The sequence below is a fragment of the Excalfactoria chinensis genome, chromosome 10 (assembly GCF_039878825.1).
Source record: "Excalfactoria chinensis isolate bCotChi1 chromosome 10, bCotChi1.hap2, whole genome shotgun sequence".
Classification (NCBI taxonomy): domain Eukaryota; kingdom Metazoa; phylum Chordata; class Aves; order Galliformes; family Phasianidae; genus Excalfactoria; species Excalfactoria chinensis.
Window position 1 is genome coordinate 998,666 of NC_092834.1, and position 27,063 is coordinate 1,025,728.

Genomic DNA, 27,063 nt, shown 5'->3' on the forward strand with positions numbered 1-27,063 from the left:
ACGTAATGGAGTTCATTTAAACACCAGAAAGAGGAGTACAGCCTTGATGAGTGCCTTTCCCTTTATTTCTGCTGGCTGCCCTTCCTGACCAAGGCAGGAGATGTGTGGCAGTGGGGACACAGCACATAGATTAGCAATGTCCCAAAACTCAGCAGTGATCAAAAGAGGAATTCAAGGCAAAGCCAACCTCCAGGCTGGGCAGGCGCAGGATTCCAAGGCCAGCACCCCACAGCGGTTGTTTCACACCACCTAGTGGCTTTAGCTTGCCATGGCAGAGCCTCCCACCACTCCATTACAGTACAGGATTGGCCCATTTAGATCAAACTCACAAGGAACCCCTTCCAAATAACAAGGAAAACCAAAACAAGCAGGAGGGCTCACCTTAGTCTCTGTAGTTTAGCATAGGGTGGTGAGACATAAACCTGACTGGTAAGAGCCATTGAAGAAAAGTATTTATTTTTATTTTAACATGCTTGCAGAGCCACATATATAAGGTCCTCACCATATCCGTGAGCACATCACCCTTTTACCCCATATCTACAGATGTAAAATACTTAATCACTTACTTGCACTACAAAATAAAGTGCCCATGATGTCAAGTCATTATTTTCCATGTAACCATTGCTTAGCACAGGCCAGTATAAAAGAAATCCAAGCTCGTAGTGATAACAAAGCAGTTACGTTTATCACTGGCAGCAGATAAGTCTGATAAAAATCAACAAGATTCCAGCGCAGCGGTATGTTAAGCTCATGGCTTTCTTCGCCTAAAAGAAAAAAAGGCAATCAAACAACTTTCACATCTTACACAGCAGTCAATAACCCATTTACCTGCTCTGCTGTATGCATAAATTTCATGTACTTCCCATGCTAAGAAATGCTACAAGCAAACTAAAGAGCTTATTTATCCAGAAACAGACGAATTCTGCTTTCTTGTTCTTAACCGTGGGCTTAAAACCAAGTTTTATTTCAACTCCAAATAAGCTGAAGTTGCAATTCAATACACAGGAAGGCTACAGGATTGCCTACAGTACTGTAAGGCTGCAGCAAGGCTCCCAGTAGCAGCAGCCACCCTGAAAATGCTCTGTGAGACGTGTGATGGAGCTTGTATGTATACAGCAACAGACATTTGTGACCTCACCCAGAACAGGAACCACTCGTTTCAGAAGCTCCCCAGAACAATTTGCCACTGCAGTTCTAAACCCTTGATGTACAAATAACACGCATCACACAAGAGATGAGAACCTGTGTTTTACTAATTCTTACTATTTTGATTCCGAAGATAATCGGTTTGGTTTGCTTTGGCTTTGTAGGAACCTCTTTACCTCTCCAGCCCTCTCTCCTCCCTGTAAACATGTCTTGCAAAACTGCCAAGTGTCTTCCCCTGAGTTGAACAGGTGACTTCCACAGCCAGCACCTATCTGCAAGAGTCCAAACCTGGATACTTAGTTCTGTTCTGCAACATCTTGTTCAGCAAGACTAGATCATCTGCAACATTTCCTTTATAGACGAGAGAGTTTTTTTTTAGATGCCTGGTTCAAGCGTTAGGCACTAACTTCACCAAGTATATCGTTACAGCTTTTCCTACAAATTGAGGCTCCTGGTCTGGTATGTTTGCTGTGTAACTGCAACTCTGATCCCATCACATTAAAGACGCATGAGAGCCCTGAAGATCTCAGACTTATCTGTGCACCTAAAGAGGAAGAAAGCTGCTTCTAGCGTGACTAAAGCCCACGCCTCTCAGCTGATGCCTTAACAGTTGCATTGCAGGTAGCAGCTGAAATAGTATACTTGAGTGCAACTAATAAGTATACCCAACGATTCCCTCACTGAGGCACCAAAATGAATGGTGAGGTATCTGTAACCTTATTTAAATTAACCTGAAGCTACAAAGATGAGGGTTTTGTTTTAACTGCATCAGAATCTGATAAAGGTTAGAGGGACTGGAAAAGGATGCGGCACGGTCCTATGCCACTGTCACCTTTGATCCCGCTCCAGTTGTGAGCTGCCAGGCACGCTACAGTCCCCAGCTGTTTACAGTCCAGCTAAGAGCACTCTGAATTGCTGCAGAGGGACAAGATCAAACCTGACATTCTGCTCACGGCACTAAATGCCAGAGAACGTGCCAGAACACACCTTCTGGGCAAAAGTCCCCTACGGATCTGTACAGCCAGTGTCTCCAACACTCAACAAGCCTGTTCACTTCACAGTATGTTAAAAGCGTACGCTTTGCAAACCCAAAGCAGGAAGGGCAACAAGGTGAAGGGGAAAAAAAAGTGTTGTCTCACTTTAGGTGTTAGCAGGAAAGAGAACAATGTACCAACTAGAGAAGAAAGGCACTTACTTGGGCTGAGCGTGATGCTGATATCCAGGTCCAAGGGCAGATCCCGCCCTCATTTCCACTGCCACAGAACACTGAGAAGACACAGAAAGTCAGTCTCTAACCATAACCCGACCCAGCTATCAACTCTACTCCAAGCCCTCATCAAGATCAAACACGAGATATCTCTCCCTCCTTTGTAGCTTACTCTGGTTTCCACATCAGTCCATTCAGCGTTTGCAGCATCCTCTGGTGGATCAGCACTGGAAGGTGATGATCTTCGCTTTCGACTGTAAGACAAGGATGGGGAAAAACAAAAAACCATTACAGGAACATCATTTTCTTTAAAAAAACTCACAAGATTCTCATGCACAATAGAATACATGATATACCTCTCAATTAAATACTTTTTCTCTCAACAGCAGACCAGTCATCAGTACCTAAAAGCTCCTCAGAGTTACTTCTGTATGATTTTGAGTTAGACACAACAGCTTCTTACTCAATCACTCGGACCAGCATCAGTTACACATCAGCTACCAAGGTAAAGCTCTTCCAACAGAACCAGAATCCAGGGTTAAGGGCACAACTCACCCAGTTGGAGATTCTTGCTTCAGAGTCTCTATCTCTGTGAACTGCACAGCCTGTCCGCCACCTCTGGTTTTGAAAACATCACCCTGGGAGCCAAAAGCAATTAACAAGTTACAGTCATGAGGTTACTGTGGCAGCCATGCTGTTAGTTTTCACATGAAAACTTAAGCACTCGCAGCTACAGCTTTCTTTCAAGTTTGTGAGCATACACCTGCAAGAGTTTGAAGCCTAAGTCACCCCACCAATTCTCATTAGTTGTATACTAGGAATTCTGTTATGGAGCATTTGAGCATCCATCACTGCAGCCACTCACTAACGTAAACCAAATATCATTCCAACAAGAGCGACTGCAAGATTAGCTGCAGTCACGAGTCTAAGAAACTTTCATTATGAATGGATTATTGTGTTTTACTGGAGGGGAAAAGAAACCTTAATTACTTTCAAGCAAGACGGTGATCAAGTAATAAGTATGTGATGATGTATACACAAAATAACGACACAGTTCAAGAAAAGCATTTTCAGACTCTAAAATCTCACTTGAATCCAACTGCACAAAACTTGCAAGTCTCTTAGCACACGGGGTCAAACATACCTTTCTGCAAGGCATAAGCCCATAGCACAAATACACTGCCAGAAATAGGATTTGACAGGGTTATCACAAGTTTACCACAGAGGTGTTTGCTTTACCTTAATTAGTTTTGTTTCAATCTCCCCATCAGAGGCTAGCTCCTGGTGCGTCAGCATGTACTTGTCACACTTAGCTAGTGCCTTTTCACTTGCAGCTGCTACTGTGATGGCATGAGGGACATGTGGCTGCATGACTGTGTCAGTGGGCAGATTAGAAGGTGGCTTATGATCTACCCATCTCTCCCCAGCTGAGCGTGACCGTCTGTGCCTGAGACGAACTGGAGGCGCATTCTGATCAGAGTGGAAAGAGAATCAGAAGAAATCAGCACACAGTGAAGCTTCTCAAAGGATATCATTAGAAAAACTGATTTTCGCAGGTCTGGTTAAGATGTATTTATTTGAAGAGCAAAGCTTTGTTCCTTTTAGAATCCACCTGAAACATACTGTTCCACGAGCCTTGCAAAAAATGCTTAATGGATTATTTCTGTGCCAACTATTTCCCACTAATCTGATGTAGTTTTATCCCATCGGTTGCACTCCCTGCATGGCAGGGTTTCCTCAAGGAGAACATCTTTCTCTTTGGCAGCACTCCTCCCAGATTTCCCAGATCTGATTGCCATGAACATATTAACCGACCTGAAAAGATAAATTTGGAAGTGTTTCCACAGATGCGCTAATGGATCAAGATGTAATCTTGATGTAGCAAAGGGAACAGATTGAGTATGGATTTCCAACACCTCTGGAAGACACAAAGCCTCTGTTTACTCAGAAGTATTATGAGCAGAGAAAAAGGTAGAGTGCCCTTTGCTAGCATTACTGCTTCCAAGCCCATCTGCTAGAAATCCACACAAAGCAATGGAGGTTCATAGATTTTTAACTTATGTTCATGAACGTTGTCAGTTGCTCAGGTAAACCAGAAAACAGTTTGTTTAAAAACCTAGTCCTTTCAAAATCCTTGGACAGGCATTTGAAAGAACACTGCAGGCTCCCTCTTAGCTTTACTCACTAGTGTACAGACCTCTGTAAATCGTAGTGATGTTAAATAACCCAAAGCTATGACCGCAAATTCCTCCACTCTGCTTTCAGGTGATGAGCAGCAACTGGGATTTCTCTCAGCGACAGACACGAGACTAGCTGTGCCCTTCACAAGTAAAGCTCTTACAGAGCTAAAGCAGCTTCTAAAGACTAAATGAATCTAGAGATTCATGGCTTCCAAAGTTGTTTTACATGAGCATTAGGAATAAAACACTCAAGAGCTCTCCTCTTTTTAGTGGAGAAGTGGGAAGTAACTCTGCCAAGGTGACCTAGAAATCTACAAGTCCAAAGGAAGACGTTACTACCAGTCATGTTTTATTGCAGGAGAGAACATGTCCCATAATCTGATGCTGGTGATTTGTTTTAGTCAATTGGAACAGCATTTGCTTAAATCCCTTCCCATACTTCAGAATTCCTGTTACTTACTAGCCCTTTGAAAACACTACCCCAAAAATGAATCCCACCATGATAAGCTTCCCTCTTCTCGGGAAGCCCTCTCAAGAGCTCTGATCCTGGGAGTAGGATGTAGTACAATACTCATGGCTTTACCTGAGCCACTGTGACAGTTACATCGTGATAGAGACACCATGGATACAAACATTTGCATACAATAATTTGATGGAAAAGCATCTCTCAACTACAAGCAAAGCCTCCAGTTTTAATGCAGATGTGAAGATTTGGAAACACTATTCTAGAGAGCAAAAGTTAACAGCTATTCAAGTGAGGAGTTTGCCTAAGCACTATTTCTAGCAGACATTTGCATGTGGCTGGCTCATAAGACCACCTTTTAAGCTGCCCAAAAAGGACCACGGCAAGTTGCAGGCTGTAAGATAGATTTGAGGAGACAGACACAAATTAAAACAAAGACATGTAGAGCTAGGGGGAAAAAAAAAGGCCCATTTAGCTCAGAGCTCCTTTCTGCAGCTACTTACACACTAACAAGAAATGGAAGTGCTTTCTACAGATTTTTAAATGCCAAATTAAAGATTTAAAGAGTGAGACTCAACTTGCAAAGCGCACTCCCCTACGTTTAGGGGAAAATGCAAAAACCTCTTTTACACTCAGTGTAAGAGAGCAGTTGCGATGAACTTTTGAGCCAGACTACGTAACACTACATGTAGCTTTTGACAGGAGCAGCACTAACCCTGTAGCATTGATCCTCTTCTATTTCTAGCTCATCTCTACGCTTGGGAACCTCAGTGATTCCAGTCCAGCACATCCCTCGCCTTCTGTCTGAGGTGTTACAGTCTCTACTTTGTCCTGGTTCTTGTTGTCTAGTCCTTGTTTTAGAATTGCCACCGGTATGCTTGTGCGAAGGGGTTTTCTGCTCCCACTCCATAACACAGGAAGCCACAGAAATGCTGCTACAAGAATTTGAACGTCTGTGCACCTGCTGGTTGCTCACGAGCTGCTGGCTGTTAGGAACCTGAGTAATAAAGTTACTAGAAGGCTAAAGAGAATGGGAAAGCAGTTAACAACACAAAACTATCGGCTCGCAAGGCAATAAGACAGCACCACTGCATGTTGTCAATATTCAATGTAGCTACCCAAATTCATGGCTTTGGAGAGCAGTGACAGCACTAAGAATCAGACAATCTTTAATATTGAAGGCATTAGGAAAGTTGGAGCACAAATGAAAAACATAGATACAAATACAAGAGGAGAAGAAGAATTCAAAAACAGTTTAAACCCAAATTCTGTGCTTGGGAAACATTTTCTAGCCACTAGAGAAAAGTGCTCTGTATTTTAGTTCATTCTTACAAGTACGCATGTCCCTTTACCAAGTAGTGCATTAAAGGCAACTTACAGGTACTGGCGGTGGAGAGATTGACCTCTGAATAGCCTTCTCTCTGTCCCTCTCCCGTGAAGGCCTCTCTGGCTTTTCACTCTTTGGTTCGGTAACAATGGCCTTCAGCTGCTTCAGTTTTTCATCTTTGACCCAAAGTTTGTTCTGCATTTCCAGCTGCTTTGCTGCTACACGACGCTCCTACGAGGACCAAGAGAAGAAAAGCTTTAAACAAACACAGAGTAGTTGGGTTACAAGTTTGTAGATAATTCTAGATTCTACATGGCAGGATATTCTTTCCCTCTGAGATACAAGCAGATGAAAGTAATGATGTAACAAGCTAACAAAAAAGACTGCCAAAGTTATGTCTAATGCCATAAATATTTTGCTTCCTAAATCATGAGGGCAAATCAGACCGTTGTCTAACTGTAGATCTATCGATAGCCCTGAAGAAGTAAACAGTCCTAAAGCAGTGCAAATTATTTCCTCAGATTTTCTTTCCTTATTGCTCATGAAGCACATATCTGAACAAGAGTTTACATGAGGATAATGGGGAAAGCCTGATATTAGGCTTCTCCTGACAGCTGCCAGAACAAAAGAATCACTCCTCAGAGAGCCATAAACCCAAAAGAACAAGTTCCAGATACCAAAACAAAGTGCACAAGAGAGCTGCTCTAGTTGCATCGTGGGCCATTGAGGAATTCATCCCATCATACAACATTTATATAATTTAAGAAGAAAATGTCTGTTCAAGTCCTCAGTTAAAAGCCAAATGTATCTTCACTCTTAATAGTATTAAGAAAAAAAAAGAAAAACCTTAAAAAACAAGCAAGCTCCCCAGCTCCCTCCAGCATTATTCCCTGAGACAGCTCTCATACCTAGGGCAGTATACTCACACACTCCTTCTCCCACTTCATGGTTGTTTCAGCAACCATGCCTTGCAGCCGTGCCTCCAACCTACGCTTGTCAGAAGCCTGACGTTGCAGTTTCTGGCTCTTGCTTTCAAGTTCTTGCTGAAGGTGACGCTTATCTTCTTCATAAATAGTAGCAGTTTTCTCCAAAATCTCAATCTGGAAGAAGAGAGGAAGATCTTTGCTATGGCCCAGGCAACACAACCATCTAAGCCCAGAAGCGAAAGTGATGTTTGCTTGTGCTAGAATACATTTGTTAGTCGTTAGAAAACTAACCTTGTATTCCAAAGTTTTACTTTTCTTCTCCAGGCGTTCTATCTCCGCTTTCTGTCCTGTTATTATTTTCTCTTTTTCAGACAATTTTCCTTGCAAACAGTTTTCTTTGGACATAACGTTGGAATCAAGTTCTCGCAGTATAGTTTTAAATGTAAGCACTGCAAGAGAGTCAACATAATTTACTTTCTCATCCCATCTCCTATTAACTTGATACTACCAGCTACTTCATTACCTCAATGAAAGGGTTTTTAAACCATCAACCTGAACAAGATCATTGTTCCACATTAGTACAAAAGAGAGGCTTGAATAGCAACGAGAACACCAAAAATCAAGCTCTATGTCAGTGCTCAAATCCTTACCGTTTTTGGAAAACTCCTCTGACAACTTTTGTCGTAGTTTATGGCGTTCTTCCAGGACCTCGATAAGCTTTGGAAGTGTTTGATCGTCATTAATATCTAATAGCTCACATGAAGGCAGGGGAGGAAAGCTCGGCAATAATAGTTCTAAAGCAGATTGCTCTTCTGTTTCTGTAAGATTTAAAGCCAAGGAAGTCTGTCAGCAAGCTAGAGAACAGAGTTCTCATTTGACAGTGCACAGCCACAGATCATTCCACAGAATTATGAAGGAGACAGAATGTAGAATTATTAAGGAGAACTACATGTTTTCAGAATAGATGACAGTGTTGAGAACAGATTAAATGTGACATTTTTGATTCATTCCTTACAATACCTCCAGGCAAGTCCTAATTTCTAAAGTAAACCCAGAGCGTATAAGAGCATCAAAGTATTATCTTCAGCACAATCTCTTTTCCAAAGCTGCAGTAATGGGACAATGGGACCCTGAATTCAACTCATCATCAACAACAAAGAATTACTTTGAGAACTGTAGCATAAGCCCAATTACTATGTAAGCAATAGCACAGCATGGAAACAGCAATTCAGGTGCACCTACTACAGAGAAAGCTCACCACTAACAGTTAAACGCAGCTCCTCATGTGCTTTCAAATTTATCCTTAAAGAAGCCTTCAGCCCCTAAGAACAGAAAAAAAGGCATGTGCTGTGAACACGTGGCATTCTCCCATTTACCTCCATTAATTGGGCCGCCTCGAATCTCCAGTTTCCGTGCCAGCTCCTCTCTGAAGGCCTGATTCCTGAAGCGCCGTCCTGGTGTTAAACCACACAGTGGTCTGTCAACAGGCCTTGCAACCTCCACCTCCTGAGTCATCTCTGCAAAACGCATGACTTGCTGCAAAAGAACAAAAGCAAGCTCAGCAATGCCATAAAATAGCAGCTGTCCAATGCAAGTTTGAAAGTGATACTTTAGAGCAATTTAAGTTTTAGCAGAGACATTATCAACATAGAATCTGAAGGATTTCCCAGCTAGATAGCTTGCAAATCTGAAGTAGAGCATCTAAAAATCCATCCCTAGTAACACCTTCCCTTCCTTCATCCCTCAGAGACATAAACCTGACTGTGCAGATATCTTCAGTTCTTGCAAATACTGTCCTAGTGGGGATGAAGCACTGAAATACAGCTACCTGGACTGCTGTAAATAAGAGAAACTCCCTATGTTGCACACAAGCAGTACTTGCATTTTTGAGAGGAAAATAATAAGATTCAGAGAACATATTTGCCCTGCAGTATTACATCTGATTGCCCGAAGCGTTCAAACAGCGTAAGTTACCATCCCTGCCACCTACTAAACTAGTGCAGTAATTCAGAGCTAAATGTGAAAGTAGAGTAGGCAAGGATAAGAACGGCAAGAAAGTTACCAGGCTTTCCTCATAGTCCTCAGCTTTAGGATTAACACATACAATCATACGCACTTTCCCTTCCCCATCAAAATAGTTCTTGAAGAGATGAGTCAGTTTGGAATCTCTGTATGGAACCATCTTAAAACAAAGCAGAAGGAATTTCTGGTAAGCTTTTATTACATCAGCTCTTAATCAAAAGGTAATTGAATGGCAGGTTGCATACCTTATTTGTTCCACACATCTGGTTTTCCCGTAGGACTTCAATACATGTTCTTAACGTCATTAATGACTGATTAATATTACCTTAAAATAATAATATAAAACAAACTCTATCAGCAGTTATTTGCATCATATTCTCAATTTTTTTTTTTTGAGATAAACTGTCTGTACCTGTACATTTGTTACCGATAGCCTTTACAAATAACCTGAAGTACCCACAAATGCAATAAATGCTGCTAAAAATTCCAGTTTCCAAGCCGGAAGATTGAAGACCATCAAATAGATAACCAAGCACCAAAACAGAACACTTCATGACTCTTCTTAAGGTCTCTTTACCAGGAGACAAGATTAATACATGCATAGCCTAGCCTATAAAACTAACAGGCTGTCTAACATGGTACGTACCTGCTTCTCGCAACCTGCTTCCTTCAGCTTTTGTTCTATTAGTCCTTTCACTGCCAGCTAGATCAACTAAGGACAGCTGGCTTAAAGTGATCTGTTCCTTCTCCTGTTATGGGAAAGAAATCGGGTTAGGCTAATTATTAGCTCTATATTCCCTGCTTTCTAAGGGGGCACTGGGTGGGTGGGGTGCAGGGGAACATCCTTCACACCCCCAAGCCAGAAGGTACACTTAAACACATATTGCACCTTCAAACTAAGATTCAGTGTATTTATAGCCCTTAACCCACACCTCACTAGGGTTTTGGTCAACAAGTTTATCAAATCCTTTGTCTCGTGGCACAAGACAGATTATATCAAGCACTCTTGTTCAAAGCCGCTAAGTCATATTCTTATATTAAGATGTTTTGCTCAAAACAGAGGAAGAATAAATGAAAGAGCAGCTTTGCTGCTCACCTGTATGGGAGATTGGTAATCACAGCCTGAACCTCTGATTAATCAGCTGAGACAAGTATGGTGTCAGCTGTGGGAGCACAGGTGAGAGTGATGGAGCTGTGCTCCCGGGAGGGGTGGAGCTCGACTCCATCCCCTCTGAGACCTCATTTAAGGGCTGACTCCCACTGAAGCAGCATCTCTTGGAGATCGCTCACCAGTGAGGACTGCCCTGGCTTCTTCAGCCAAGGCACCACCATTGGTGAGTTTTCCTTTACTTATATTTACTTATACCTTCTGTACATTTGCTACCATCTGTATATTAATAACCAATACATCACCTTAATGCCCTATTTACAAGGAGGAGAGAAATTAAATACCTTAGAAACTCTGTAATTTTGATTCATTTCACCAAAAATTTGCAAGTTTCAACATGCATAAGCTTAAGTCAGTAGGCCACGCTGCAAGATTCACCTCTTTTTCTCACCTCTGCATCCATACATGTACACACACACAGTTCTCCTTTAATAGCATGCCCCAGAATTCACCTGCAGCACGTTATCTCCGTCTGCATCCAGAGGTGCCTGAGCCAACTTGATGATGAAGACTCCGTGAGATCGACTAGATTCTCGATTCAGCTGAGTGTTTGCAATACGCCTCTTCTTTTGCCCTGTTTGAAAGGATGACAATGTTCCCTCCAAACACCTGTTTCGTGCAACAGATTTGCCACCTACCACAGCCATTTCTGTTTTCAGCATGACAATGTAAACTCCATACAGGCATACGGTCTTTTAAGTTACATTTCAAGACTATTTACCTTTCCAAAAGACTTCAAAAGCTTCTTCTGTGGATTTCACCTCTACTTCTGTGCATCCTGTGACGTACATGTTGTGATTCTGGTCCTCCCGAAGTATTTTGGATTGTGGAGGTCTTGAGGGCAAGGAAGAAAGGAAAGCACTACGTTTCAGTGGAGCTGGATATATGGTAGCATATAATCTCATGCAAGTTCTCTTATTTAAGTACACAATTCAGTCTAAATACGTCAATTATCCACACAGCAGATGGAAGCAGAAGTACAAGGACACACACTCAGCCAAGATTAGTTACACTTCAGCTACTAATTTAGAAGCCACATTTAATTGCAATTCTTACTGAAAATCATTGGTTTGGGTGGCAGCTATTGCTTTACTACATGCATATGGCTCATATGGAAGCAAGATGGCTTCAACAGCGTTCTACGTCCACTAGTAAAGCAAAGAAGAGATAAGGAGTCAGTGTATTTTCTGCTTCTACTAGACAAATTCACTCTTCAGTACTGAGAGTAATATGCTTAGGCACATACATAAAGTCACCGTTTCGCACAGGAGTGTTGCAATTGTTCCACCTACCAAAAAAACAGGATTAGAAAAATTAAGTCGTTCAGCCCACATCCAAGATCTTTTCATATTTAATGCACTGTACCTTCTATAAATAGAAATAATCCTAGACTTTCCCTAGGCTGATTTCTGGATGTGATAAGCAAGAAAATAAACCGAATTTCATCCTTATTTAGAAAGCATTCAGATATTCAAACCTGTTTCAAAGCACTACCCCGGAGAATGCTCTCAATGTCTCAATGTAATGGCTTGTTTTACTCTACTTTAGTCTTTGTAGATTGGCCGGCTCTTTAATTAAACCACATACCAGTAGACACCCACAGCTTTCTTTAACAGATTTAGAATTATAAAGATATAAGTTCAAATAAGTAACAAATAAGTACAAATAAGTTCAATTTACAGGCTGCCTTTTCAAAGATCACAAGATCTTTGGTTCTGGATCATAGCCAGGTAAATACCTTTCCAAAAAGCATCCAGAATTTCATTTGAGACTATTCATCTCTGTTGCTAAGGAAATGGTTGGCGCTGAATGGAAATAATACACAAGCTTTTGCCCAATACACAGTTTTCCAGAGGAAAATGCCAGCTATGGAATAGCTTGCTCTTCAAGCTGTGGTCACAAGCTGGGAATAACACTTGCAGAATAGCACGAATACACTTAAAACCTCAGCAGGATGGAACGTTGCCTAAGAAATGAAATATTTACTTATTTATCTTCCACTACATTAGGAAACCAAGCACTAAATCCTAGCAGCAACAGAACAACTCGGCACACTTCAATAGCATTGTCTGGATTCCTCAGGCATCACCTAATACTCTGTGATTTTTAGAAGCAATTCATCTGAATTAAGGCAGATTTGCAGAAACTACAGTAACAAAGACACGCAATCCTCACAAAAGCAAAACTTCTGTTAAGTTCATCAATATTGTTATTCCTACTAACTTGGGTTTTATCAGGTCAAATGGTGTCTCCTCCAAGAGGTCATAAATGTAGTTGTTGTAGATCTCGATGTAGGAGACAAAGACACTGTAGACATTGTCTTCATCAACTTCTTCCGCTTTGCAGTGATCTTGCACGTTGATCATATCAGCAAACTCTGGATCTATCTGTCGCCTGTAGATACACACAATAAGTGACTGCGATGAAGCACCCACAGACAGCTACCTTGTCTGACTGAACAGTCAAAAAACCGAGCTTGCTGACACTGGTGTGACTGGAGTACAGAAACACATCAGAAACTAAAGCCAGCATATCCAGCACTTGGAAGAATTTAAATAGATGGCTCCATCTATCCAGTAATGCTGTACTCAGCTCCAGAAAGAAGCACCTTGCAAAATTCCTGGACAGTTGACACTGGAATCACACACCACTCAGCAAGCTTGCAAAACATCCTCAAGTTTAACTTAACAGTACCCTACATGAAAAGGAGGGGAGTTGACTCTTTTCAAGGGTAGAAAATAGCAGGACAAGGGGAAATGGTTTTAAGTTGAAGGAGGGAAGATTTAGGTTGGATATCGGGGGAAGTTCTTTAGTATGAGAGTGGTGAGGTGCTGGAACAGCTGCCCAGAGAGGCTGTGGATGCCCCATCCATCCCTAGAGGTGTTCAAGGCCAGGTTGGATGGGGCCCTAGGCAGCCTGGGCTGGTATTCAATGTGGAGGTTGGTGGCCCTGCGGGCAGTGGAGGGGTTGGAGCTTCATGTCCCTTCCACTTCCAACCCATTCTACATGGTCAAATGTGAAAACTGATTAAAATAAAATAAATAGCCTTATATTGCTCAGTTCTGACGCTTAGAATCAAAGTATTTCACTATGCAATTTTCCATCCTACATGGAACATAATACACTAAATTGCCATAAATATCTTTCACTTTTTTTCCCCTCCTCCCTAGGAATAAGATAAAGACACCAAGATAATTTAAAATCAGAGTTTCAGAACAACATTTACATTAGCTACTTTTTTTCTGCGTGTTACAATAGTTACTCACTTGCCAGAAGGAGTTTTGGGAACAGGCATGGCATCTCTTTTTTGTCGCTCTAACAGAGCATCTACTTCACACTGAACATCCACGCCATTCTTGTCATCAAGCTTAAAAACCTGAACAGTGAACATGTTTAGACAATATAATGACAAACGGTAGTGAACATAAGGTGTTGGCCAGCAAAAGACAAGTTATTTGATCAAGCTGTCTGGCAGCCAGCAAATACCACACCCCCTCACTAACACCCAATCTGCTAGCTAATTCCAAGTACATTTGACAGAAAACAGGTACTTAAAAAACACAAATATTTCACAAAGGCTGCCAAGTTAGCATGCTACCAAGGAAAAAGCTTCCAGTATTGTTTCAAATATATTTGGATAACAAAAAAAAAAAAGACTTCTGAACAAAGGAAAAGCCAAACATCATTTTCTGTATTACTTCAAATATAGAATGAGATTTGCCTCAAGATACAAAAGTCGCAGGAAATCATCGCTCAGATTCTCCTTTATTTTTTTATAGAAGCAATAAAGAAATGAGTAATGATTACAAGAGCAGTTAGATCATACGTCTTCTTGATACGCCTGTCCTAGACACCAGGCCTGTCTCCCTGGTCCTGCTTCAGAAACCCCATAGTTTTTTGGGGTATCTTCTCTTGTTTAAGACAGGAGGCATTCTGAACAGTGCTTGAGGTTGTTATGAGCAGCAGAGTGGAGAATCTGGTACAAAACTACTCACAAATCTCTTGGCTTGGAATGGTCCTATGCTGTTGAAGATCATGGCCAAACACCGTGGGAGAAGTCCTCCATCACCAGGAGATCCTGTCATAGTGTGGGTTTTCCCACTGCCTGTCACCCCATATGTAAAAAGGAGACCTAGGAGAGACAGAAGAGTCCTGTAATCATGCTTACAGCCTCAAAAAGTACATTCTCAGTGTTTCTTGGGTAAAAAGTTCTGATGAAAAAAGACTTCTGCTGAGCTATCTATCAGTAAGTTCACCCCAGTCCAGCAAAAGCCACTCAGTCAAATACAAGTACTGACCACCTTGCTGAGGCACACTTCAACTGCTAATAACCTGCCCTGTTTTGGGATCATGCATTTGGAAATGAAAACAAATGTAGCCACTAAGCTCCAGGTGTAGCAATCTGATTTACTTTGGCTGTTACAAGGTAGCTCAGCATTAACCAGATAACTCAAGGTATCAACGCGCACACAGGACAAACTGACTTGTTTCTATATCAGCCTTTAAGAGAATAACTCACATCTTTCTGCTGAAAAAAAAATGTGTTTCTTCAGTTAACAGTGCACAAAAAAATTACATCTGGACATACAAAGCATGCACAGCATTACACAAAAAGAACTCCTAGACCACAACTGTTTCCATTGCAAATAAGGTGTATCACAGAATGGCCTGGGTTGGAAAAGATCTCAAGGATCATGAAGCTCCAACCCCCCTGCCAGGCAGGGCCACCAACCTCCCTATTTACTAGACCAGGTTGCCCAGGGCCCCATCCAACCTGGCCTTGTATGGATGGCCATGTATGTATGTGTATATATATATATATATATATATATGTATGTGTGTGTATATATATATATATACACACATATATATATATAATGATAAATGTATATATTTTGTCTAGACAAGACAAGAAACCTTAAGACATGCAAAATCCTACCAATACAAAAAGACACACAAAGACATGACAGAAAACAAGGAAGCCCTTACCGTTTTTCCCACGAATTAGATCTTCCACCAGGGGTTTGGCCACGACATCAAAAAGCTCCTTTTGAGCAACACGGGTACCAAAAACTTCTTTAAATGAATACTGCGTCTGAAGTAAAGGAGACACATCACCCTAAGTCTTAAGTTCCCCTGCCCAGAAGTTCTTTGCTTCAAATGCTTCATTCTTTTTCCCTTAGCTCAACAGAATGACAAAGAAACTGCTTTAAGATTACACCCTTGTTTGAACACACACAGTTGCTTTACTATAGCTCCTCTAATAATCGCTTAAGTTTGTATAACAAAGAACAGCAACCTCTGGTTTTCACAGAGCTTATGTCCATCAATAATAATAGTGATCAGAAAGCTTGACCTCACATGCAAATAGAAGAGCTCACAACCTTCAGTTTCGAGTTCAAGTTTGTTTGATCCCCAACCTTCATCTACGCAGGTACTGAAGGAACACCAAGGACACCCACAATGGATAAAGTCATGCTGTTCCAGAATTTAATATTCTTGCTTTGAAGTTCATGTCTTTGCCCAGCCCAGCCTGTTTCCAGTCACAGCTTTGCAACATACTTGGACACATCCAGCCACTCTTCTTCAAAACACCCATAAATATTTAAATATCACTTCATATACTTTCAGCCTCTCCCATAACGAATTCAGGCTAACATTCATTATGCCTTACCCACAGAAAGCCAAAGAGATTGTCTCACTTTGAACTATTGCACTTTGTTGGGAACCTGTAATTAGCCATTTCACAACCAAACGGTGCTCAGAGCTATAGCACTCTAACTCTTCATTCTGTACACATGCCCTAAAGTCCCCTTTCCAGTAAACACAATAGCTGCTTGCCATAAGTGACCTGCCACCTCCTTCCTACTTTACACCATTTTGAAGAGTGAGCAAAGCCCCAAAATCTAGGAAAGGTAACACTGTACTATAGAGAGGGAAAGGGGAACTTCACAAAAACCAAGACAAAGGGTAACTGTAGATAGTTTACATTTAAAAGGACAGGGAAAAGGGGAATTACAGACACTTAGTCAAAAGAAAACCAGAGAAGAGGGCAAGATAAGAAGGAACTGTCTGGAGACCTCTAAGGATTAGATACCCCCAGGCAAGACGGGCGCTGACACGGGAGAACTATAACAGCGGATAACTCCAAGAAGAAAACAGAAGAATGTCACCCCAAAACAACAAGGGGAATGGGGTCAGGGGGAATGGGGCCATAGGGAATGTAATGAATATGTAATCAAACTGGGGAGGGGACTATTGATTATGTATTAGCTTGACCTATATCTGTAACACACTTTTCTCCTTACGGTGTGCAAGTTTGAAGGAGCTATCCCCCTTACACCCGGCGCTGCGCAACGCTGGAATAAACATACCTGCTTTATAACCAGTCTCTGGATTATAGAGTTTGATTCCGCAAGTCAATTTCACTGCTTAAAAACACTTTGGCCAGAAGGAACCGACAAAGATTGAATCCAACTGCCTGACCTCATCAGGGTTAACTAAAAGCCAAAGCCCATCACTGAGGGCATTGCCCACTGACAGCCACAGGACACCACCCACCCTGCTAGGAAGCCCATTCCAGTATTTAACCACCTTCAGAGTAAATAAATGTTTCCCAGTATCCTCTCTGATCCTCCACAGCACAGCGTTGTGCCATTTATGTATCTCACTGGTTACGGGGAGAAGAAAACAGCCCACCCACCCTTCTCTCTTTATACATTAACTACAGCTTTCCCCTTTGGTACACACAGGGAAACGTTGCTCTTAGCTGACCTTAAGGATATACCAGCTCCTACCTTGCACGTGCCTGATTTTGCTTAGAGCTGGTTTCTAAGAATCAGAGCTCTGTGAACAAATCCTTTAAGTACTTTTGCCAGATTTAGCTTTTTTCCCCCCTTTTGCTCTCACCCTTCCACCCTACAGAAGCCCTTTTGCATATAGGCCATACAGAGAGACACTGAGGCCCTGAAGCCTGTCCAAGAAGGGCAACAAAGCTGCGAAGGAATGGAGCCTTAAGGAGAGGGAACTGGGATTATCAGTCAGGGAGAAGCTCAGATAGAGCTCATTACTTCCTACAGTCCCTGAAAGGAGGTTGTGGTGAGGTGGGGGTCAGCTCGCAAGTAACAGCAACGAGAGGTGATGGCCTGAAGTTGCACCACAGGCGGTTTAGGTTGGCTATCAGGAGATATTTCTCCTCCCTAAGAGCAGCGATGCAGCTGCACAGCTGCACAGGGCAGTGGTGAGGTCACCACCCCTGGAAGCATCCGCAGGATATGGAGATGTGGGACACGGGCACGGTAGGCTGGGGTGGGCCAGAGGACTTCAGAGAGCTTTTCTGCTCTGTTCTCTCCGAGCCTGCATAGAGCCCACCGCCCAGCAGGAACCCCCGCAGCAGGGTTAGGAGCCCCTCCGGCCGTTACCTCCCGGTACTCCCCGTTGCGGAATATCTTGTATCCGTCGGGCGGGTGGATCTGCACGGTGCTCTCGTTGATCACCTCGATGCAGCATTCCTGATCCGGGCGGCTCAGCGGCCGCACCCTGCAGTACACCTGGGGGAGGACAGAGATGAGCCACGGCACGGCCCGGCCCGGCCCGCTGCCCCGAGGCCCCACACTCACCCCCACAGGGTCCTTCGGGCCGGGAGGCGTCGGCTTCCTCAGCGCCGGCCTCCGCGGGGTCTTGACCCTACTGGGGGAAAGAACGAGGCGTGAGGGGCGGCCCGGACACCGTGTGGGACCGGGACGGACCGGCCAAGGGACCGGGATGGACTTACGCCGCCTTCATGGTGCAGGGACGCCGACCAGCTCCGGACCCCAACTCCGCGCTGCCTCACCCGGCGGCCGCGCGCCCGTTCAGTTCAAATCCAACCAATCAGCGCGCGCGCCCGCGTGGCGTCACCACGCAGCGTTACGTCGGAGGAAGCCACCGCCCATCCCCGCCCCGAGGAGTAGGCCTCAAGCGTTGCTATAGTAACGGCACAGCGCGCCGCCCGCAGCCACAGCGCCCCCTGTCGGTGTGGGGGTGTGGGAGGGACGGTAGGAAGAGGCAATAAATACCCTCTATTGCTTTTATTTCCAGACGTGAATACAGAGCAGCCCATCAAACCGCTTCTCGGGGCTGAACAAGACGTGGGCTGCTCCAGGAGCTCACCACGCCTGCTCTATCTGTTCATAAAGCAGGGCTGCTCAGAGCCCAACGCCAACCTACCAAGCCAAAAAGCAGAATGATGAACACCACGTCGACAGAGCCGGGTTTCTTTCTGTCCTCACATGGACCCAAGGGAAATAAGCTTTGCAATTATTAGCAACGATCTGCACAGCAATTATTTCTCACAAGCAGAAACAGAACCGTCCAAATCAGGTTAGAATACATCAGTGCCGTCGCTCTGTTTGTTAGTTGCTTCGTGAAATAAAACTGTTGAACAAACAATTACGTTCCAGTGCTCGTAAATATTAATATCTCGATCAGCTCCCAAAGGAAAGTTTGTTACTTAGTAGCCCCATCATACCTTGAACGAGCTGCTGCCCCAGCCCCATGTTGGTTAGGCACTTGGGTGGAGTGTCAGATAGTTGGGGTTGTACCCCCAGCACCAGAAACGTTGGGCTCAGCCCTGGCAGCCTGCACTGCGTCCACATCCTGCTGTGAGACTCTGCTGCTGACCAGCACCGTGGGATCACAGAACGCATGGGGTGGAAGGGATCCCAAAGCACACCCAGTTCCAACCTGCTGCCATGGAGGTGTCGAGCAGGTCACCCAGAGCCCCGTCTCCAGCCTTGGGCACCACCAGCAATGGGGCAACCTCAGCTGTGGGCAGCAGTTGCAGCAGCTCACTGCTGTTGAGTAAAGGATCTCCCCCTAACATCTGACCACATCTCTCTGTTTCAAACCACTCCCCCTGCCAGCAAGGACACCAGTGCCCCTCCATAAGGCAGAACTGGTGAATGCCTGTTGCTCTGGAAAGCATTGGCACATATCTCCCTTTTGAGGAAAAAAAAAACGTTAAAGATTATTTTAAATATTTCCTGTGATGAAATATCAGCTCGATTAAAAGCATTTCATAACCCATCCCCAGCCTGAAAGCCATATGTACAAACACCAGTGCAATACGTTTCACCCTCGAGGACTGGCCAACAAGCATTTCCCATAGAGCTGCATTCACCCCATATGTCAGCTGTCCACCTTCTGTGCTGTGCAGCAGCAAACCAGGAACCCTCATCCTGCAGACCGGCTGTCCTACTGCCCATGCAGCTTCTCCCTGTGGGAGGGCTCTGTTGCCCGGCAGAGCTGTGCAGAGCATTGTGCAATGACCGCCAAGCCAACGGCCATGCACGTGCCCATGGGTGCCAGCGCCTGCAGCAGCGATGTGGCTGGGAGCCGTGCCTGCCTCTCACTCATGTCCATCAGGATGGCTTCCAGCTGGAAGTGCGTGCCCAGGATGCCGCAGACGTGGAACACCTGGTGGCTGTGCCCTGCGGGGAAGCCAAAAGGACTCAAGGAAACTTTGTTCAGACGCGACCTGCAGACACGCGGCCTCCTGGGGCTGCGTTTAATAAAGGTTCCTTCTGCCTGATGAGGAAGCAGAGCTCAGCCTGCTGCTGCTTACCGATGTAGTCGAAGTGCCCCGGCGCGAGCCTCTCGGGCAGGTGGGTGGCGAAGATGAAGCAGGTGAGGAAGGCGAAGGCCGTGTGCCTGTAGTGGGCAGCTACTGTGGGATCCGCACAGCTCCACACCGCGCACAGATAGAACTAAGGGAGATGGGGGTGGGACAGAGCGAGACGTTTGGCCCCCAGGGTCCCAGCATCACCAGCCCCGCACCAGCAAAATGCCCACCCCACAAAGACATGAAAGCCCCTCCCAAGCCAGCAGGCTGCGACTAGGATGTGACAGCAACGCGCAGCTTCAATGAGTGGCCGCGCCTGGATGGGTGAGGGAAAAAAGAACACCATCTCTTTTCCTGCAGGAGTTTGTTTGTCTTTCTAAACAAGGACGTGTTCTCCCAAGTGGCTGCAGGCTGAGCAGCCCCGCGCTGTGAACGTACCCTATAGAAGAGCGGAATGCTGTCGAAGAGGTACGGGTACACGAAGGCCAGCGTGCGGGACGCCTTGCTGAGCCACGGCCGCTCCAGCTCCAGGAACCTGCGAGGAGCAGAGCAGCACCAAGTGAGGCTGCAGCAGTGCTGGGGTCTGCTGGCCACCGCTGCCACCATCACAGAGCTGCAGCGTGCTGCGGGATGCCCTCACCCTCCTGCTGTGACTCCCAGACCAGGGGGAGGCCACCTTTCTGGCTGCCACCCTTGGCACATTTCCATCCATCTCTTTGGGCGCACCAGGAAGCAACTCCTGTTCACACTCTCCTGATTTTGCTGCTGATTTTTGCTGCTGCTCGCTCCCTGTTTCCCGTCAGCAGCAAACAACTGCCGCCCCTTCTGTCGCTAACTGAATTCTCACTCTTGGTTTTTAATCCAAGCTGTAAGAGCTTGGAGTGCAAGCAGGATGCGCCTGCATTGCTTTGGGACCTGCTGTGCTTTGGATCTTGCCTTGCTTTAGGTCTTGCCTTGCTTTGGGTCTCACCATGCTTTGTGGTAATGCAGCTCTCAGGCTACAGTCAGCAATGTTTGCTAATTAAGCTGTATTGCATCTTGTGCCCGAGAGGCATGGAACGTCTCCTCGTGCTTCTGTCTCACACCCTGCCAAGAGTCTGCAATTGTCATTTTGGAGAATGCACAGAAAGAGTGACTGAAATCTGAGAGTTCATTAATTTAACCAGCGGCTTTTTTTCTGGTATCGCCCTTATAAGAGATGTAGGAGCCTGTTGGTTATCATCGTACCATATCTGAGGCAGAAAGCCTGTGTCTGGATGGGGAGTGACATTCTGCATTGTGTCACCAGGAAATAAACACCGGTGAAGCATTGGAATGGCTGAAATCACACAGTAACTGAAGAGCCATCCCCCAAAATAAGGCAGCAGTGGAGCAGTGGGGCTCTCCCTGACCAGATCCAGACCTCACAGTATCTCCTGGTGCTAAAATATGGGGCAGGCAGCCAGGAACAGCACAGGGCCCCATTCATGGGCAGGAATGGCTTCTGCTGCAGCAAGGAGGCACAGACAGGTTTGTCTGCTCTGTGCGGGAGACTCCAAACCCACAGGCATGAAAGGAGCCCTCGTAGGGCTGCTGCTCCTGTGGGGTGCATTGCAGGAAGGCCATGCACATTCATTGCAGCCCATCTGCGTGAGCTGCCCACGCGGCCATGCTGGTTGTGTGACAGAGGTGATCAGCCAGGAACTGACTACAAAATACCCAGCACTGAGCGTGCAGCTGGAATGCAGCTGAGCCACTGAGGTATTTTTTAGAGTCATTCCAAACAAATGGTCTGAGTCTGCTCGGGAGCCAAAAACTGATGCAGGAGGGCTGCAGTCCTTCCTTGCAGCTCCGTAACACAGGGCTGGAGCCGTGCACCATGCAAAAATACCTCTTGGGCTTTCCAAAATTAAAGCAGTTGTTCTGCATTCTCTTTCTCACGCTCTCCTGGTGCCAGCATGCAGCAGCACAAAACTCTCTTCTTCCCTCTGCCTTGTTACAACACAGCCTAGTAGTTCCAAAGCTCCATTAGTGACACTAATTAATGATTATGCTGAAGCAATTGGGGAGGTACAGGAGAAGGCACGCACCTGGAGTAGCAGGCCAGGCTGGTGCTCAGCACCGTGTTGAACACTGCAACAGGGACGTAGCAGCAGTGGAAGGTGCTACCAACCCATTCTTCTGGGAACACATATGCTGAATACGCCAGGGCCGAACCTGGAGGAGGATGGGAGGACATGGTGGGGAGGTGCCCTCTGCCCAACGGGTGCTCTCCAAACCCCAAATCCCATTTCACTCCTGTATGGGCCAGCAGTGCTGCGTGGCTGCACCCCAAACCCTCACATCCCCACAGAATTCCCTGCAGGTTCCTTATCCTGGGGTGAACCCCCCCGTCCTTACCCAAGCTGTACATGCTGAGTGCCGCGTAGTCAAAGAAGTAGCAGATGTGCCGGGTGCGGGCCGACATGGGGCTGAAGGTGTGGGCACAACTGGAGGCCAGTGGGTAGATGCAGCAGCTCAGCAGGTAGGCAAGCAGTGGCCAGGCGGGGGGGTCCCGGCCCCCTGGCCCCCACAGCCGCCCCACCAGCATCCACACGAAGTACCTGTGAGCACAGAATGAGCATCACACCTGGTGCATCTCCTGCCCCGACGGCGCAGTGACGGCCATGAGACGCACCATGCAGGGAGGAAGTGGGTCCAGATGTTGAGTGTTTCGTTGGTCATCTGGAAGGCGCTGAGGACGCAGTCGGCTGCTGAGATCCTTGGGGGGCGATACCCACAGAGGATGCCCTGCTCCTGGTACCCCTGCGAGGTGCAGAGCGGTGGCACAGCGTCCCCCAAGGGGAGGTCTGGCCATCAGCAACCTGTATGCAGGGTGAGGGTCCTGCATCCCTCCCAGCCCCAGGGGATGGAAGCTGCTCTCTGACCTTAGGCACTTGGTGGATGCTGAGCAGTCGGGGCAGCTTCAGGCTCAGCATCGCGCCGTCGGGACTGCGGCTTCCTGGGATGGTGCCTCACATCCCTGCCCTGGGGATGGCACCGGGAGTGGTGGGGACGTGGCTGCCCCGTGGCGATGGCTCTGAGCTCAGGATGGGTGTCCTGCGGAACACGAGCATTGGTGGAGATGTGGTCTCCAACTCACCAGTGCCGAGGGCATGGATGTTGGGGATGGAGGGTGGCCCTGCCTGCAGTCAGCATGGCGCTTCTGGGGTCCCCCCACTGCCACTCATAGAAGGACAGGGTGAAGTGGGGGATGTGGGGCTCTCCCCACCTGCCCACTCCCCATCAGACACCGGGGAACACGGAGCAATCCCGGCACCTTCGGCACTTACCCAACTGCACCGTCTCTCCGCTTCCTGCCTGCACCGCGGGGCTGTGGAGTAAAGGTGAAGAAGGCTGAATTCCCAGGGTGGAGAGCAGCAGAGCTGTGGGCAGCACCCTGCCATGTGCCCCACTGCACCCACGCCTCCTCCTCGCCCTCCCCATAACCTCCCTGAGCGGGGATTCGTCACATCATGCTGCTGCCCCACCGCAGCCCTTTGCTCCCTTCTGCCAGTGCTTCCCACTGTGTGCCCCTGCCCAGGCTGTGCCCTGATCCCTGCAGACGGGGCTGGGGGCACAAGGGGTGCCCAGGAAGGACAGCAGCCAGGAGGTGGTTAACAAGGGAAAAATTAACGAGGCGAGAGAGCAATAACCCTGACATGGAATGAAGTTGGAAATGCCTTTAGTTAAAGATTAGTCTCCGGTTGGGACCTTTCTCTTGGCTGTTGCACCAGAAGCATGCAAGTATTTGCATTCTCCACCAGCAAAGGCACAGAGCTCTGCCTGCTCCCGTCCCCACTGATAGGAACACAAATGAGCTCAACGATGGGATGGAACAAAAAATACTTTTTCTTATCTTGGAGATAAGGAGGTGCGAGCTGTGTGACGAGCTGGCACCAGGCACACGCTGGGCTGCAAATACATGGGGGCAGCAGCTGGGTTTGCAAGAGTGCAAAACAGGGATGGCAATGGGGGTAGGGGCAGGGGCAGGAATGCAGAGAGAGACAGGAATGGGGACAGGGTGGGGATGTGGACAGGAATGCCTGCCCATGCATTCATGCATCTTGTCCTCTTGCCTGGCTAGAAGAAACAGCCCAGTGCAGGTATAGCACAGCACTGTGAGCACTGTCCCATTGCATGCATAGCTTCTCTGAGTGCCATCGGGGTGCTCAGGGTGACAAAGTGACTTCAGCGAACTGAGAAACGATCAGAAAATGATGGGTGGCTGCAAAGCTTCCTCCTCCCAGGGGGACACACAATGGGTTGGCTGTGGGTGACGTGGTGGGGACAGCGCCTGGTGACAGCCGGAGGGACCCAGCCTCTCTCAGCAGGGAGCTCCCCAGCTGCAGCAATCAGTTTGTGTTTTTGTGAGCTAAATGAGTCACTGGGCTGAGGCGGCAGGAGCAGCAGGCACACCCTGCAGCCCCGCTCCTTCCTGCTCCAAGGGTGCATTCGGTGAGACACAGGCAGTGGGGCAGGGATGGGGGACAGCACCCTGGTGGGAAGGATGGACATGTGTTGAGTTGCGACCCCTGTGGCAGCAAGCTGCAAGGCCCGGAGGCGTGCTGCTAGCACACCCTTCTCCTCCTCCTCTTCCTCCCCCTGTTCCTCTTCCTTTCTCCCCATCCCCACAGCCACACGCAGCCCCAACAGGTCCCCATTGGCTCAGTGTGAGCTTGGAGCCGTGTGTGTCAATGAAGGGAAGGAATTCTAGCTGTTAATTGTTAACTTTTACAGCTTTCTTAGAGCAGAACAAGAGCAGGACCGGCTGAGCCACAGAGCAGGAGCTGTGCAGGGGCCGCCGGCACCATTGGGTTGTGCACAAGCAGCTCAGCGGTACCCAAGCCAAGCTGGGTACCCACAGCGCTTCTCCGCCAAGAGTTCCATCTGCCCCACAAGCAAACCCCCACATTCCCTGGCCTTGCAAGGCCAGAAAGCAGCAGCACGGCAGCGCGGCAGCACAGCAGCCCTTGGGACAGCAGCACAAAGCGCAGCGGCGGAGCAGGGCGAAGCGAGCGTGCCGTACTTACACAGCGGCCGGGCGCAGGGCTGGGCGATGCCGCGCTGGCGCCGAGCTGTTGCTCATCTGTGTACAAACAGAGCCCGCATGGCCCAGCGATGGAGCCGCATGGGAGGGGACGGTGGGACGGGACGGGGCCGCCTGGGGACGGTTCCCGCTGGGCGCGGGAAGGACGCGGGGAGGTCAGCGCTTGCGGTTGGGTCGGAGCCAAGAAGTGCTGGCCGGGTGCGAAGGGAACGGGGGAGAAAAAGAAAAGCCACAACAAAACACCACCGGAAATCGCCGCAGCCAAACTCCGTCGGACCGCGCTCCCATCGGCTTCAGCCAGGCTGGGAGGAAGCAGGAAAAATGCGAGCTGCCAGGCTGCTCCCTGCGCGCAGCTCCCGGCCCCGCCGCTCCAGCACCGGAAAAGAGCAGAAAGTTGCTCAACTGTCTCCAAGGAGACTGGAAAAGTGCAAAGCGCGCTGCAGGGAGGGCCGTGCCGCTGCACAGAGGTGTTCCCACATCGCTCCCTTGGGGCTGCGCCGAGACCCCGCGCGTTCCCTGCTCTAAATGCGGCTCTGCGGAGCTCACGGCGTTCTTATAGAGCGGCAGAGAAGGGTCTGGGAGTCACTGGAGAGCACTGTGTGGCCATTACTGTAAAGAGCCGAAGGAAAGGCATGCGGACATACCCACAGCCATTACCCTCAGCACTGCATCCAGACCTAATGCACCATTCACACAGCGCGGGGAGAATTAGTTCTCATCTCAAGCCCAGCCAACATGGACAGCGTGAAAGCACTTCCAAGAGCCGTGTGAGCCATCCCTCCTCTCCAAACAACTCATTTGGGTTTGCTTTGGGAGCACAGAGTGGATGCAGGGGTGGCTGCTCTGGGTGTGCACGCCTGCATCCAGCTGTGGAGCTCACAATGAATGCTGCTGCTGACCCCACTGTCCCGAAGTGCTGCTGCCACTCAGAAAACACTTTGAACCACTTCCTGCACTTCTGCCCCTTTTCTCCTCCACACCATCTGCTGCTCGTTTCTCCGAGGTGTCCCCAGCCCTGTGCCCGTGTCACCTTTTGGGGCTGCTCAGCTGGACGATGCCCTCCCTGAGGTGACACTGTTGTTTCCTGCAAGGACAGGGACGCAGACGTCTCCTACTCACCCCTCTCCTGCACGGCAGCTGCTGCCTGTCAGCCCTATAACCCTGCAGCTCCCATTATGCTGCCGGCCCCGCACCCAGAGCACAGCAAAGCCTCCCAGCAGCAGCCGGTGTGGTCAGTAGGAAACCAATGGAAACTCCCCCAGCTGTAAAAGGTGTTTAACGAGCTCGGGGCACAACCCTCGTGACATTGTTTGCAGCTAAATAGGAATGGAGCTGACATGTGGGCATGCACACAGGACAGCACGGGGATCTGGAATGAGCTGCAAGCACGGGTTGGCCATGGGCTGCTGCCACCTCTGATCCCTGAAGTCAAACCAGCAGGAGAAGGCATTTGCAGTGGGATAGATGCAGGCTGCACAGCGTAGGTGTAGGATAAAGGTCACAAAGCAAGGAATGGGGATGGAGCACTCGAGGACACAGAGAAAGCCCTGTGGAGATGCACACCCACCCCAGCTGTGCACAACCCCGATGTACACCAACACCCCCACGGCTGTGCAGCCCCTCCAGAAGTGCCTCAACCCCATGCAGATGTGCACAGCCCTACAGAGCCCAGGGTCCCCAGCAGCCCATGGGCAGTGTTGCTCCTCTATGCTGTGCATCCCAGCCTGATGCAGCTGATGGTGACGGCTCTGAGCGTGTTTGGTTTTTTCCACTGTTTAAATTCTTTACATAAATTCCACAGTCTGACCACAAGCTCAATCAAAATTCCAATGTAGGTGCAAAGACCAGTCATGGGAGGGGCCTAAAATCTCAGGGCAAAGCCACCCCAAGAGGAATGGAGCCACACGCTGCTCCCAGTCCTGGCAGACCTACTGCTCGTGGAGGTACCAAGGCAG

At 47.6% G+C, this 27,063-nt stretch overlaps 2 protein-coding genes across 6 annotated transcripts; both read right to left on the reverse strand.

Annotated features, from left to right (window-relative positions):
* Positions 1-428: 428 nt before the first annotated feature.
* On the reverse strand, positions 429-18,326 carry KIF23 (kinesin family member 23). 5 transcript variants are annotated; one of them, XM_072345788.1, is made up of 24 exons: positions 18,214-18,326; positions 18,059-18,128; positions 17,861-17,989; positions 15,429-15,534; positions 14,435-14,571; positions 13,706-13,815; positions 12,663-12,833; positions 11,686-11,727; positions 11,161-11,273; positions 10,892-11,013; positions 9,918-10,020; positions 9,517-9,596; positions 9,312-9,431; positions 8,626-8,785; positions 7,900-8,067; positions 7,541-7,698; positions 7,250-7,423; positions 6,375-6,554; positions 5,712-5,993; positions 3,593-3,823; positions 2,909-2,991; positions 2,526-2,607; positions 2,342-2,412; positions 429-764 (listed from the first exon to the last, which is right to left on the reverse strand). In XM_072345788.1, exons 1-24 carry the CDS (start codon positions 18,222-18,224, stop codon positions 749-751), a joined length of 2,919 nt encoding a protein of 972 aa, XP_072201889.1. In that variant the 5' UTR covers positions 18,225-18,326; the 3' UTR covers positions 429-748. The 5 variants fall into 5 exon arrangements, with proteins under 5 accessions (XP_072201889.1, XP_072201890.1, XP_072201891.1 ...); XM_072345789.1 differs by having other exon boundaries at positions 18,059-18,125; positions 18,214-18,321; XM_072345790.1 differs by lacking the exon at positions 11,686-11,727 and having other exon boundaries at positions 430-764.
* A 151-nt stretch (positions 18,327-18,477) lies between these two features.
* Positions 18,478-25,610, reverse strand: PAQR5 (progestin and adipoQ receptor family member 5). The gene is made up of 9 exons (XM_072345793.1): positions 25,092-25,610; positions 23,352-23,392; positions 22,947-23,118; positions 22,697-22,824; positions 22,420-22,622; positions 22,110-22,236; positions 20,479-20,575; positions 20,044-20,185; positions 18,478-19,909 (listed from the first exon to the last, which is right to left on the reverse strand). The coding sequence occupies exons 3-9, from the start codon at positions 22,995-22,997 to the stop codon at positions 19,674-19,676; spliced, it is 984 nt and encodes a 327-aa protein (XP_072201894.1). The 5' UTR covers positions 22,998-23,118; positions 23,352-23,392; positions 25,092-25,610; the 3' UTR covers positions 18,478-19,673.
* Between the last annotated feature and the right edge of the window lie 1,453 nt (positions 25,611-27,063).